We start from the raw sequence: 14,162 nt of genomic DNA on the forward strand, positions 1-14,162 counted from the left end.
TTCACCTCTCACAAACCTACCTTCTGGAGCAGAAATGGACTTCAGGGAACATGGCTGGTTTTATACAGCCAACTGAGAGCTACATAGTAGTACGGGTTTGAAACACAGATAAGGCCAGAGAGGAGGAGTAGGACAATAACTGGCTGTATAAGTCCTCTAAGGAAATAACAGAAGGACACTTTTAATGGCTAGAGAGCTCTCATTTATGTACTATGAGTATGAAAATAATAAGCTTCATGTTCTGTTTGAATCAGAAACAAACCAGAATCACTTCTTCATTCCCATAACAGCACTTAAAGTAAAGCAGATTGAACTGTTTTCTTCCCACTCTGAACAAAGGCAGGAAGCAAAAAGAAAAAATTCAGTGATATTTATAAGTAAATAACAACAGATATTTATTGGAGGAATTATAACTATTTCCTGCAAAAACAATTTTATGACTCTAGTTTTACAACATCAGAGGTGGTTAAAGATAGTCTAGTTTCTAAAAACAATCCAACAATATAAGCATACTATTTTATTTATATTGAACGGAAAAAAATCAAAAAAGGAAGTCTCTCAGTAAGGATACAGAGCTGAAATGAAATTTAGTCTTATGGGTTTTACATGCAACAGAATTATTCAGCTATTTAAAGCTCTTTTTTGTTTCAGTTTTCTTCTCAGTTCCATGTAAGACCTAACACAGTACACACCATGAATGAAAAATATAAGTCTGGGGAGACACTTTCCTCTCTGCAGGATTCTTTGTCTTTCGTATTTCCCTTTAATCAAGCCTATATAAAGTAAGAATTTATTTCACACTTTTCTCTCAACTAAAAAGAGACATATATATTTCTATTCCACACAAGAGTAATTCTACACAATTAGGATGTCTGTGGCTAAAAATATTGCTTCTTCATATTCCTTAGGAATATTCAGGGTACTAAAACATAATTGAATAAATGTGAATGCACAAGAAGTCAGTAGATGACAAGAACAGGGATTTCAAATGAGCTGGGCTTTTGGTGGAGAATAGAGAAGAAATGGCAGTAGAGAGAGGTAAATGGGTTGAGGGAGACAAAAACTAGCAATTGAGGGACTGCGGTGGAAGCACACCATTAGGGAACAGCCAGGTTTCCATTAGAACAGGAAGTTGAAAAGAACACATTCAAAGAGACAGACCCTGAATTCCAGAGTGCATCATGAAAGGGCTTGAAAGGATGGTAAGAACTGCAGAATTAAACTCTGACTGAAGGAAACAGCTGATAGTCTTGAAAAACTCCTAGAGGAAGGTAGGTGATGAGTTCAAATTATATTGCAGAATATTTATCTGAAAGGGTCCAGGGACCAATTGTCAATGTTTACTCTTGCAGCTCAAGACAGGTATCAGCCTAGAAGATGGGTGAGGGCCTCCTCAAGGGTCTAGGATCTTTGCTTGCCTAGGGCAAGAAATGTGAAGATCTGTATTCAGATCTCTGGGTTTGAGAAGACATGATATCCTTCCTAGAAGGTACTTACTCTTGAAGATTACAAAGTCATCTAAGAAAGCGTATTTGAAGAAACAAGTTCTGGCACTAGAACACAGTGATGGGAAATGTTTTGGTCAGAGAATACCTCCTCAGCAATATAGGAAGCATCAATAACTCTGCTCAGCAATAATAAATGCTCAAAAAAAAAAAAAAATCCCTGACAGGCACACTCGAAGATAACCGCCTGTTTTCTTTTCTTTTTATTGAGGTCACATTAGTTTATAACATTATATAAACTTCAGATGTACATTGTATTTCAACTTCTGTATAGACTCTCATCATGTTCACAACCAAAAGACTAGTTGCCTAATTGCCTGTTTTCGTAAAGCAGTTTTGGCAGGGCCAGTAGACAATCATGAGTAGTTTCCACATAGCAAATTAGCAGGTGAGGATGGCTGGCATGACAAAAGGCATGGAACACTAACTAGAAACCCCTTCTAAAATTTTAACAGGACACACAAGGGAAGAATGATGGATGTGGCTTACTGCTGCAGTTTTGTTTAGTCACTGCCACATGTGGGTTACCCTAGCCTCATGTCCACCCAGACTCTTGGGGGAGTGCCCACCCAAGAGTGACCATGTCAACAGTCCTATCCCCTGAATCGGTTCCAGAGCCTCCAAACCTTGCTTTGAATAACTATGCAAAGAGGGACTGTTATATCACAAAATTATATGTAAGCCACTTCCTATCAAAATAGGGCAAAACTAAACAATCCCTTTTCACAGACAGACCCTTCACACCTTCCCCTTGCTTCTTTCCAGTAACAGCAAGGAAGAAATATATAATCCTCAAAACTAAATTATGAGGTGCAGAAATAGGCCCTAAATCTAACTTCCTTATGAAGCCACGATCAAATAATTGTCCAGATACAATCACCTTTCATAGAAGTGGCTACCCAGGAGAATCCTAACTGGTCTCCCACTCACATGTAGAACCACCACGGTGGGTAGAGACACTTTGGTGTAATAAAGAAGGCAAGGACTTGGAAGTCAGATCCGAGTTCAGTCTTGGCTCCAACCACTTACTAGCCAGTCACCTAACCTCACTGAGACTCAAGTTTCTTGTACAAATATTATCAGGATTGAATGGGATAACATATCCTCAATAATTCTGGAAACAATAAAGCACTATGTGCATAAGACAAATGGCATTAAGCTTAGGGATTCACTGTATAAAAAGAAAAACTGGCTGAGTTAAGAATGGGCAGAGTCTAAGTGCTCCCAGATGGATTTTAAGCTAAGGACTTGAAAAGCAGAGGAAGCTAGTAAGCACCTGTAGAACTGACTGCTCAGCATTCCTCCCTTCTTCTGGGAAAGGTTTTCTCAACAATAAGAGAAAGGAACCTTCAGAAGAGGAAGCCTCAGCACCTTTCCTCACTTCCCGACTCTGAAGGAGTGTGTGAAGAAAGGAGCTTGCAGCAGCGACCACCATCTTGTAACCAAAGTTGCAAAAAATGAAAGACAATATGTTGAAAATTATGGAGTTAATGTGGAAGTCTGATGAAGTGCTAAGGTGCCAAATCAAATTTGGAAGTGCTTACCTCTAGACTTCCTCTTATGTAAACATTAGTGTCCCCCTTTTTTTTTTTAAAGATTGGCACCTGAGCTAACAACTGTTGCCAATCTTTTTTTTTTTTTTCCTGCTTTATCTACCCAAATCCCCCGGTACATAGTTGTATACTTTAGTTGTGGGACCTTCTAGTTGTGGCCTGTGGGGTGCCGCGTTAGCACGGCCTGATGGGCGGCGCCATTGCGCGCGAACTTAACCACTCGGCCGTGGGGCCAGCCCTAAGATTAGTGTTCTTAAGTTACTAGTACTTGGTATTGTGTTCATTACACTTTAAAATATCCTAAATGCCACCTTAGCTAAAACTTTCCATGAATCACTCTCACTAAGTGTTTAGAAATACTGCTCCAATGTCCTCTATTTAAGCTATTATGATTTTCCATGTGCTGGGCTTATCACACATTCCAGGCATTATCTCATTTAATCCTTACAACAACCCTGTGAGGTAGGTAGTTATTCCCTTTCTACAGATAGTATGAGGCTCAGAGCAGTTAAGTGACTTGAAAACTGACAAGCTAGTGCATGGCAGATCTGAGATTAGAACACATGTCTCTGACCCCAAAGTCTGCACCTTTCAGCTACTAAACCCTACATAACATGTGAAGGCAGAGTCTTCCCCCAATTTTAGGTTATGCTGACTGTATTTCTTTAAAGGTTATGAACTGCAATTGTTTCAATTTCATAGGAGACATTTTTTCTTGCTTTGTAGACATATATTGAAAAGATGGAGCTAAGTTGTTCTCTATTATTTGCATATCCTTCTACAACTGTCAAAGATGAGGATGTAGTAAATTTTTGCTGTGTTCTTTTAATCTAACAGTGATCAAGTACATGAATTATGCATTGTGTTGACAACTGTAAAGTCAGCTTATCTTAAAACTGCAAAAGACCAACAACTGGTATTTATGATTTAATAAACAGGAAACAAAGCTCTAAAAGGAAGTGACTTGCTCATGGTTCCACTGCTACTAAGTGCCAGTATTAGGGTGCAATCCCAGGATTTTTGAGTCTATGTTCTATGTGCTTTTTATAACACTGTTGAGTGAAAATGAGGATGTACTCATTGCATTTTAAAAATATTGTAACTTTCCGGAATATAAAAGTAGTACATTCTCATTGTAGAAAATCCAAAAAGCATAGAAAAGTATAAAGAAGAAAATAGAAATCACCTATAATCCTATCACCCAGAGATAATCAGTTAATGTTTTGGTTTGGTATTATTTCATTCCCATTCCTTTCCAATGCGTAAATGTTTTAAAAAATTTGGATCATACTTCATTGTTTTTTCTTTATCTTCCATTTTTCCAAATCATTTCCCTCATGGCATTAAATATGCTTTAAAAAGGTTTACAATGGCCGCAAGACCATCATTCATTTAAACCCTGTACTGTTGAAAATCTAGTTTTCTTCTTTCAGTTATATATGATGCTGGCATGAATATCCCTTCTGTTAATCTTTGTCTACTTCTCATTACTTTCCCTGTACGGATTCTTAGAAATAGAATTAAAGTTGATGATACTGAAAAACTGCTTTTCCAAAAAGTAGCAATTAGTCCTACTACCAACAATACATGTTATTTATGAGGTTTCTTTCTCCTCATTATGTTTTCTCTGGTGTTGAATAAGTTGTGAGCTATAACGATAGGCTTTCCCACACTCACTACATTTATAGGGTTTCTCCTTAGTGTGGGTTCTCAAATGTAAAATAACTTGAGAAGTCTGCCTGAAGGTTTTCCCACATTCGTTACATTTATAGGGTTTCTCTCCAGTGTGAACTCTCTGATGATCAATAAGGTTTCGATTAGAAGTAAACGCTTTCCCACACTCGTTGCATTTGTAAGGCTTCTCTCTACGATGAAGTCTCTGATGTTCATTAAGGGTCTTCCTTAAGATGAAAGCTTTTCCACACTCATCACATTCATAAGGCTTCTCCCCAGTGTGAATTCTCTGATGGTCCATAATCTTTGTATTAGAAACACATGTTTTCCCACACTCTTTACATTTGTAAACTTTTTTTCCTTTGTGCATCCTCTGATGTTGAGTAAGGTTTGAACTACGGCTAAAAGCTTTCCCACACTCGATACAAGTGTAGGGCTTCTCCCCAGTGTGAACTCTGTGATGTGAAATAAGACCTGAACTCCGACTAAAGGCTTTCCCACACTCCTTACATTCATAAGTTTTCTCCCCACTGTGGACTCCCTGGTGCCGAATGAGGTGTGACTTACCACTGAAAGATTTCCCACATTCACTGCATGTGTAGGGCTTCAGTCCAGTGTGGATTCTCCGATGAACAACAAGGTTGGAGCTATGACTGAAGGCTTTTCCACACTCCTTACACTTATAGGGTTTCTCCCCTGTGTGGATTCGCTCATGTACTGTAAGGTTGGCACTCTGACTAAAGGCTTTCCCACACTCAGTACATACATACTGTCTCTTTTCAGCCTGAAATCTCTCGTCTGTTGCAGGGTCAGAGAACTGACTACCATCTTTTTCAGATTCTTGGTCACTCACTTCTATGAGTGTTTTATTAAGTGTCTTATGTTTGAAGTTTCTCGTCTTTCTCCTCATTTTCTCTTTCTTGGGGCATCACAGTGGCCTGTTGAATCTTCTCTTTCCCTTCAGAGCAGCTTTCTAAATTTTGACTTCCTTGGCAAACCTCTGTGAAGTTCTCTTAAAAGTACAAGATTCTGATTTTTCAGGGATGATACTTTGGAATCAATACCTCCTCAGTTCCAGTTTCAGCATCTGACAGAAGAAACAGAAATTGTACATGTCACCTGTTCTATATATTAGAGGAAGGAGAATTATCCAAGGATGACAATCTGTGGTAGACCACAGGGTTTCACATGGAAGAGTTAAGTGTTCAAAGGCAGGGGGAACTGATCAAAAAAGATGAGAAAAATGAGGTTAGACATAGAGACCAAGGTACAGCCTTATGGAAAGCCAGGGCTAGCAGGAGCCCAACAGGTCTAACATCAGAATGAGCAAAGACTAGTACAAAATCCACCCTGGTTTCTTCCTGTCTCATGCTCTACTCCTAGAATTAGGGCCATTTAACTCCTAATCTGGTCCCTAGAAAAAACACACAGAAAGATGCTTAGTTCAGTAGCTCAATGACTACTCTTCAGATCAATTTGACTTTTACTTCTTGCTGACCTATTCCCCTAGTACCAGTAATATAGTCACTGGCACAAGATAGGTGCTCAAGAATTGTTTTACAGAATAGCAATTGGGATTCAGCCTTAGGGTATGACTAAGATTTTGGTTTTTTGCTCTAGTCCAGGCACTAGGCCCCTGTCTACATCCCTTGTTCTTACACTCTGTCTTGATAGGGTAACATAATTCTTCCAATGTTGGAGCCCAGACACATCATAGCCTACTCTGTAGATGCCAGTCTATAACTAGATCCAGTCGTAGGTGCTAGTTCAGTCTGTCTGCTTTTCACAAGCTGTTACTCGGACAGACCGAGTCTACTGGGTGGACCTGAGAGGCTGAACTGGGGACAGGGTTCATTAAAGCACAGAAGGGGAAACTCTGATAGGACCTTGCATGGCATAAGGGTAAAGTATCTAAAGATGGCAAAAGGGTGAGAGGAGAGGACAGCACAACCAAGAAGGGCTGATACGTGAAACCAATGTCAAGAATGAGCAGGAGTTTCCCAACTGGTTTGACGTGAAACTCTGGACATAGAGATAACCCTAGCTGACCTCAAATCTAGAGGTAGTTGGGTCATAAAAGAAAACTGAAAGATGACTCCATGATACTAACACATGACTAATTTTCCTTTTACTATGTTCTTTTTCAGACTTGTCCATGTCCATAGTTATATAGTTATAAATATACAGTAGATATAATTTTGCATCCTACTTCTTCCACTTAATTTTTATAAGTATTTTCATACATTGCTATTTAATTTTCATATGATCATTTTATGACTACACCACCAATTGAATTCATTATAATTTATCTACAGTTTTGCTGGCGTTGGACATTTCTGTTGTTCCCCGAGGTTAACCTCTATCAATAATGCTATCACAATCATTTTATACATATAAAGTTTTTTTCCTATTGAAATATATCCCTAGGATAAGAGTTCCACAAGTGAGTGAGTGGGTCAGATGGAATGAAATCGTTTTGCAGTATTACCTACTGCTTTTCAAAAAAGTCTGACCAGTTTCCATTGTCTCATAGCTTCTTGATAAATTGAGTCACACTCTCTGAAGGAGGAGATATCCAGTGTTGAGTGCTGAAGAGAAGCAAGAAGAGAAAAGAACTGTGGAGGTTGGAGTTCACATCTGATGCCATACACAGGCACAAATACAGACTCACACCCAAGATATGAAGGGTAGGCAGACAAAATGGTGGGGGAGGGTCGATTCTTGCCAGGATCCTGAGCACATTCCTATCTTGCTGCTGGTACCTCTCCTAATCAAATAGAAGGAAGCAGGTGGGGGAAACTCAGTGAGAACCCAGGGGACTGCAGAGCAAAGTGGGATAGCAAGTGAAGCCACCTCCAGAGAAAGTTGATGGTTCTTTCTGAGTTTTCTTTTCCATTTTTCTTCTTCTCTGAAACTTTCCTTTCTCTTTATATATTTCTTATACTAGTAATTATTGAGCACTCTACCCTATACACATTTCTGTTCTGGGTCTAACACAGGGAAAATTTTAAAAAGCATTGTTGCAGAAAAGAAGAAAATAACTATTGTGGGATGAATAAATGAGTGAATGAACAGGTGGACAAGGTTATATATTTACTGTTATGAAGGCCTCTCATTGTGCGGGCAAATTGTCTTCTGCTAACCTGTATTATTTCTTAATTCTTCTTACAGTATTACTTATGGAAAAGCTGGGAAATGACTTTAGACGAACAGATTCCCATAATTACTAGAACAAAGAATTTTAGAGATTCAGAATGAGACAATGCCTTGAAGCCAGTCACTGGATGTCTTATTTCTAGGCATGGCCTATCTGAAGCTCCCCAGTTAGCTAGTGCACCAACTATTCTACCCTTAAAGGCTGGTATGGGAAACATCAATCTCATGGCCTTCCGGGAAGAGGTGTCCAGGGAAAATGTTAATAACCAGGTATTTACATGGCTCTGTCACAAAGCAATAAATATCATTATTGAATGCAAAAAGAAAAAAAAAAGCATTGTTATGTACTGAATGCGTCCCCCAACCCCCAAATTCATATGTTGAAGCCCTAACCCCCAATGTGACTATATTTGGAGATGTGACCTCTAAGGAGGTAATTAAGGTTAAATGAGGTCATAAGGTTGGGGCCTTAATCTGACAGGATTAGTGTATCCTTATAAGAAGACATAGGAGAGAGCTCACATGAAGAAGGTAGTCATCTACAAGCCAGGAAGAGAGTCCCCACCAGAAACCAAATCAGCTGGTCGCCTTGATTTTGGACTTCCAGTCTCCAGAACTGTGAGAAAGTCAAGGTCTGTTGTTTAAGCCACCCGGTCTATGGTATTTTGTTATGGCAGCCCAAGCAGACTAATATAAGCATGAAATATCATACCTACCTTTAAGGAGCTTACAATGGAGTAAATGGCAAAACAGGAGAGCAATTATAAACTTACAAAGTACCCAATCAGGAGACGAAGGGGGCCAGGGGAGGGAGTGATTACTGGGGCTTGGACTGCTTGGGGAAAGGTGCTTTAAAAATGCAAAACTTTGGCAGAGCCCCAGAGGGTAAGCAGGAATTGTTTCTCAAAAGGAAGTCTGCACAGGGCCAGTGTACTCAGAAATAAGCGGGAGACTACCCCATCACATAGGTTCACGAGGGCAGGGATTTTGTCCATTTCGTTCAGCATTGTGTGCTTAGCTCCTAGCACAGTTCCAGCTACATAGCAAGCACTCAAAAAATTTTTTTTGTTAAATGAACAAATGAAGGAATGAAAGAATCAAGTTGCCTGAAGTGATACCAGCCAGAACACTGAAATTATGGGGCAAAAAATACGGATATAATTTGATGATCAATGGGAAACAAGTTCTAAACAAAAGAGTGAAATCTATCCTTAAATTTCTTTCCCCACTCCATATTCTTTTTTCTACCTTGCTATTCTCCTCTCTTGTTACTTTCCTTCTCGTTCTCACTTATCAAGAATATAGTTTTTCAAGCATTACCATTCATTTCCGCTAGTCTCCATACTTCCCTCCACCCCTCAGCACTAACTGTTTTTCTCAGCTTCATGAAGTGGAAAACAGAGGAGAGAGGCATCTGGGGTATCCCATGAAGAGTAAATTGAGAGAAATAAAAAGAAAGAATCCAAGAAATGCCACCTAGGAGTACAGTGATCATATATTCTAGTTTTCCCAGAAGAGTGCTGCTTTATACCTGCTATTCCAGCATCATTATTAATAGTGGTCCCCTTAACTCACAAAAGTATCCCAATTTGGACAATAAATTTTGTATCATCCTACCCAGGAAAAGAATGCTTTAGGAAGACTAGCCCAGATAGATTAGAGGTGAAAAAAAGAATGGAGGAAGGGAAATGAGTTGGGAGACAACTTTAGGAATGCAGTATGGGTGACCATTAGAGGGTTTGCCACATTCTATGCGCCCAATAAATGTTTGTTGAATGAATGAGACAGCGAGACCGTGGTCCAGAATAATGACAGGACAGAGAACAACGAAGTCCAGGTATTTGCAGGAAAGTGTGCATATATCAGATTGGATATAGACAATGACTGAAGGAAAGAATTCAGGGTCATCAGGTCTGAATATCAATAATGGTACCATCACTAAGAAAGATGGAGATGTAGGAAAACACTTTAGACAAGAGGAGGAAAAATATGTCAGGAATGCAAATTTGAGAATAAGACAGAGGGGAGAGGAAGTCATGAAAATGTACAAGCTTGCTGAGCTAGAGATTTTGTTTAGAAGGACAGGTAGGGAGAAAGAGAAATGCATAAGGATGCGCCGTAAGGAAGGATAGGGTGGGTCTGGGGGACCTGAGGAGGCAGCAAGACTTGTAAAGAGATCAGGGAGGACCGAGTCTGAGGAGAGTCTGATCAAGAGAAAACATACATATTTGCTCTTTGTCTGACTGGATGGGAAATTCCCTCAGAAATCCTAGAAGAATTCCCAGGCACTAGGAAGGTGGAGTCTTGGCTGGAGAAGTAGGAGAAGGGACAGATGAGGCCATAGGGCCAGCAGGACACTAGGGTATCCAGGCAACTGTGCACAAAAGCACAATCTCAGACAACTGGATGGATGAGATGGATGAGGCCCCACAGATCTCTGACCCACAAATCCCTGAGACTGATGGGTGAGTGCTCTCATCTCATGACCACCATTCCTTTCAGGCTGTGAGGAGCTCACAAAGGTCTGAGTCCTATTCCCAGAGAGAAAGAGGTTTTACCTGGGCTAGGTTGTATTCCTTTAATTCGCCAGCATCACCTGCCTTTTCAGGTCCCTCTGAGCAGTGGTCACATGGTCCTTCGTTATTAATTAGCTGCAATGGAGTGAGGAATAAGAGGCAATACCTGAAAATAAATTCCAGAGAGACAGATGAGTGAAATGTAAAAATTGAAAGGAAAAAAAATGAACTAGAAGAAAATATCAGGGGACTACTTGATCTCAGGGAGAAAGGCCTAAGCCTTAAGCCTAAAACAAAGGCTGACACCATAAAAGAAAAGCTGATAGGTTTGACCATATAAAAATTTCTGTACTTCAAAAAAGCACTGTAACAAATCTGTAATATAAACTAGAGTTGACTTATACTAGAATTATTTGTATGTATGTCTGTGTCACTCCTCCTCACATGTACACATTGAACTGTAAGCCCCAGAGAGCAGGGACCATGATACTCCTATGTGGATCCCACACAGTGCCTGGCAGAAAGAGGGCTCAGTAAATGCTGTTTGATTTGAAATGTTAAACAAGTTCAGGATTGTATCTAATTCTATTCTGGGTGTAGGGATGGTAAGAAGTACATCTTCCACACATGACCACCACCATGCCTCCTCCAACTGTCCATCCCTTTTGCTCGTCATATTGTCTGAACACCATGACAGTATATTTGCATTCTTGGCAATTCTGTCTCAACAAGGCCATCCAAGGGCCTAAATTTGCTGAGATTGACTTAGTCCAACTACTTAGGAGATTCTCAGAATGTTAGAGCTAGAAGGAATCTCCTAGACCTCCCAGTCTTATATCAAAATGTAGAGACGGGGAAACTGGAACTTAGAGGAGAACTGGGACTCAGGTCCTAGTCTCCTGACTCCTGACACCCAAATTTCAGTTCTATTACATCAACCTTCCTCCCATCCCGAAACTCTACTCCTCCAGGTCCAAAGCCCCTCACCCCACCAACTTCACTGCCTCTCCGCTCCTCGACAGCCATCCAAAAATGCTCCCTTTCAGCCCTGGTCCCCATAATCTCTAGCAGGCAAGATCCCTGTCCCCAGACTAACTTCACAGTATAGGTCTCACCTACCCAGCACAGACAGCCTCACTCCAACGGATCTGCCCAGCACAGATTTTGCCTCTCTTCCTTGGGTTTGGTGAGGAAGTTCCTAATAGGGTCTTGAATCACTGTAAACAGATAAAAATAACTGACTTCTTTGAGAGCTCAACTCCAAGGGGACACTCAGGGCACTGTCCCATCCCAGGGTAACTTCGCTTCCTATAGAACTGTGAGTAGTAAGGATGATCATTCCCATTTTAATGATGAAGAAATGAACCTCCCAGAGATGGAACATCTTGCTGAAAGCCGTATGGCTAGTGAGAGACAAGTTTTCTGTGCCTGAAGGAAATCCTCATTCCATTACACCAGAGTTGTCCTTTCACCTGTTCTGTTGATATCTAAAAGTCTCCATATTCTCCTCTAACTGCAAAATGCATTCCAACTGCAATCCAGCTTTCTAGGGAAAGACTGCAGAAGGGGAATGAGAAGGGAACTTTGCTGACTCAAGCGTCTTTAGAGAGACAGGAAGAAATAAGGCTTTAAAGGGATACCAGGAGAATTTTTTTATGATTACCCATCCCTTAGGATTACTAGGCCTCAAAATCTGTTCTGTTTCCCCCTCCAGATTCCTAGACCCTGCTTCTAACCCTTCAAGCTTGTTTCATTTCTTCCCTACCAGAATATAGCTCCGTCTTGTACACAACTTTAATCCCAGGACCTAGCACACTAATAGGAAGGTGCTCAATAAGTATTTGTTGAATGAGTGAATGAATGAGTAACCTTGGGCAAGACCCTGCCCGCCTCTCTGGATCCGTTTCCTCACTTGGAACACAGGGGCGATCTGACTTGTGATCTGAGTCAAATACTCAGGGGTCGTGGAGTCCTGAGAGCCTGGGCCAGACTTCGACCTCTATCACCAGGGGCCCACTGGCTAGGGGCGGGGATGACACAGTTCTGTCACTACTCAGCACGGTCGAGGCGAGCAGCTACGCCGAGCGGCAGACGAGACCCAAGACAAAGGGGCAGCGCCGAAATAGGGGAGGGGAGGCCCGCAACGACCCTTGAGCTGCCGCGTCCCCGTCTCCGCAGCGGGCATCCGCAAACGAGACCTGGCTCTGGGCCTGTAGCCCCCGCCCACTCCCAGAACCCGGCCGAACCCCCACGCCAGGCTGCCACATACCCCTCACCGAAAGCGCCCGACCCACCTCTTGGAACAAAGCAGAGAAGGAACTACGTCACCGACCCCCTATTAACTCCCATCCTAGCGCTCCAGCCCCTCTAGGCACCCGGAGGTTTCTGCATCTCTGTGCCCCATAGGCTGGAATCCTCCCGCCCTCTAGCGAGTCTGTCGGCTCGGAGAGCGCTGCGGCCCCGCCTCCCGCCCAGTTTCTGCCCTACCATTGGCTAGGAGAAAGAAAGGGTTTGGCGAGTTCAGCCAATAGGAGGAGGGTCCTAGAAGGGGTGGAGCCTGGGGACAGGTCTTGGTTAGCGCGGGAAGAGGAACCAATCAACTGCGCAGCCAGACAGCCTTCCTGGAACTGAGGCTCCCTGAAGTCACACCCTCCAGCTCTTGCTGCCGAGCGGAAACATCATCTTTCCCTCCACAGATCCCGTGCCTTTCAGCCTCAAAGCTATTATCGGCTACGGTCATCGACGGTATACAAACATACGTATCCAGTGCCCGCGTCACTGTTCTAGGCTCTGCAGATACAGTAATGAAGAAAATGAACTCAGTGCCCCATGAAGCTTACCTTCAAGTCGGGGGAGACAGTGATAAATAAATACGTAAAACATAGCAGTGAGTAAAAGGAGACAGAGAGATGGTGGTGGGACTGTTTTACAGATGACAGGGAAGGCAGAGACAGGAATGGAGTAACTGAGGCATGCGGGTTTCTGGGGAAGAGTGTTCCTGATACATGGAACATCACGAAGCAAAGGCCTTAAATCGGGGGGTAGGGGTGGGGACTGGGGGGCGTGCACATTTCTGGCCACAGGGCTTTGGATGTGTCCCGAATAAAACCGGAGGGTTTGGAGACTGAGGAGTGACATGGTCTTTTCTTTTTTTCTGCCACATGTTCAAAGATTTATTAGCTATCGTATACGAAAGGAGCCAAGAAACCTGTTTCCATAAATTCTGTTACTTTCTTGCTTTAAGTCCTCAGTCATTCTGATATAAACCTTGCACGAAAGTTTCACTCTATAACATTTTAAAATTTGCTCTGGCTGCTCCATTGAGAACAGCCTGAGCTGGGCAAGAGTAGAAGTAGAGAGATTAAGAGGCTACTGCAATATTCTAGATGAGAAATGATGGTGGCTTCGACTATCTTAGAAGTGATGGAGGTGATGAGAAATGGCTCTGCATATATTTTGAAGGCATGGCCAGCGTGATTTGTTAATGAATTGGATGTTGGTTAAGGATGACTCCATGTGTATTGATCTGAGCAACTAGAATAAGATTGCCTTTTGGAAACAGTAGACTGAGAGAGGAACAGGTTTAGGGAAGAGGGATCAATAGTTTTGTTTTGGATGTGTTAAGTTAAAGACGCCAATTAGACATCTGAAGGAAATGTCAAACAGGCTATTGGAATAGGAGTCAGGTGTTTGGTGAAGAAATCACACCTAGAGATGTAAATTTAGGAGGTGTCACTGTATAGGGCAGGATGGGATAA

The 14,162-nt window shown here is 41.9% G+C and overlaps 1 protein-coding gene across 1 annotated transcript in view; it reads right to left on the bottom strand.

The window, feature by feature from the left end:
• Positions 1 to 471: 471 nt before the first annotated feature.
• Positions 472 to 14,162, bottom strand: part of ZKSCAN7 (zinc finger with KRAB and SCAN domains 7) — a 33,798-nt gene continuing 20,107 nt past the window's right edge. Inside the window, exon 7 of the mRNA XM_046644362.1 lies at positions 472 to 5,505. Within this exon, the coding sequence (XP_046500318.1) occupies positions 4,653 to 5,505 (853 nt within the window). The 3' untranslated portion in view covers positions 472 to 4,652. The remainder of the gene's footprint in view (positions 5,506 to 14,162) is intronic.

Source organism: Equus quagga, chromosome 1, assembly GCF_021613505.1.
Source record: "Equus quagga isolate Etosha38 chromosome 1, UCLA_HA_Equagga_1.0, whole genome shotgun sequence".
Classification (NCBI taxonomy): Eukaryota; Metazoa; Chordata; class Mammalia; order Perissodactyla; family Equidae; genus Equus; species Equus quagga.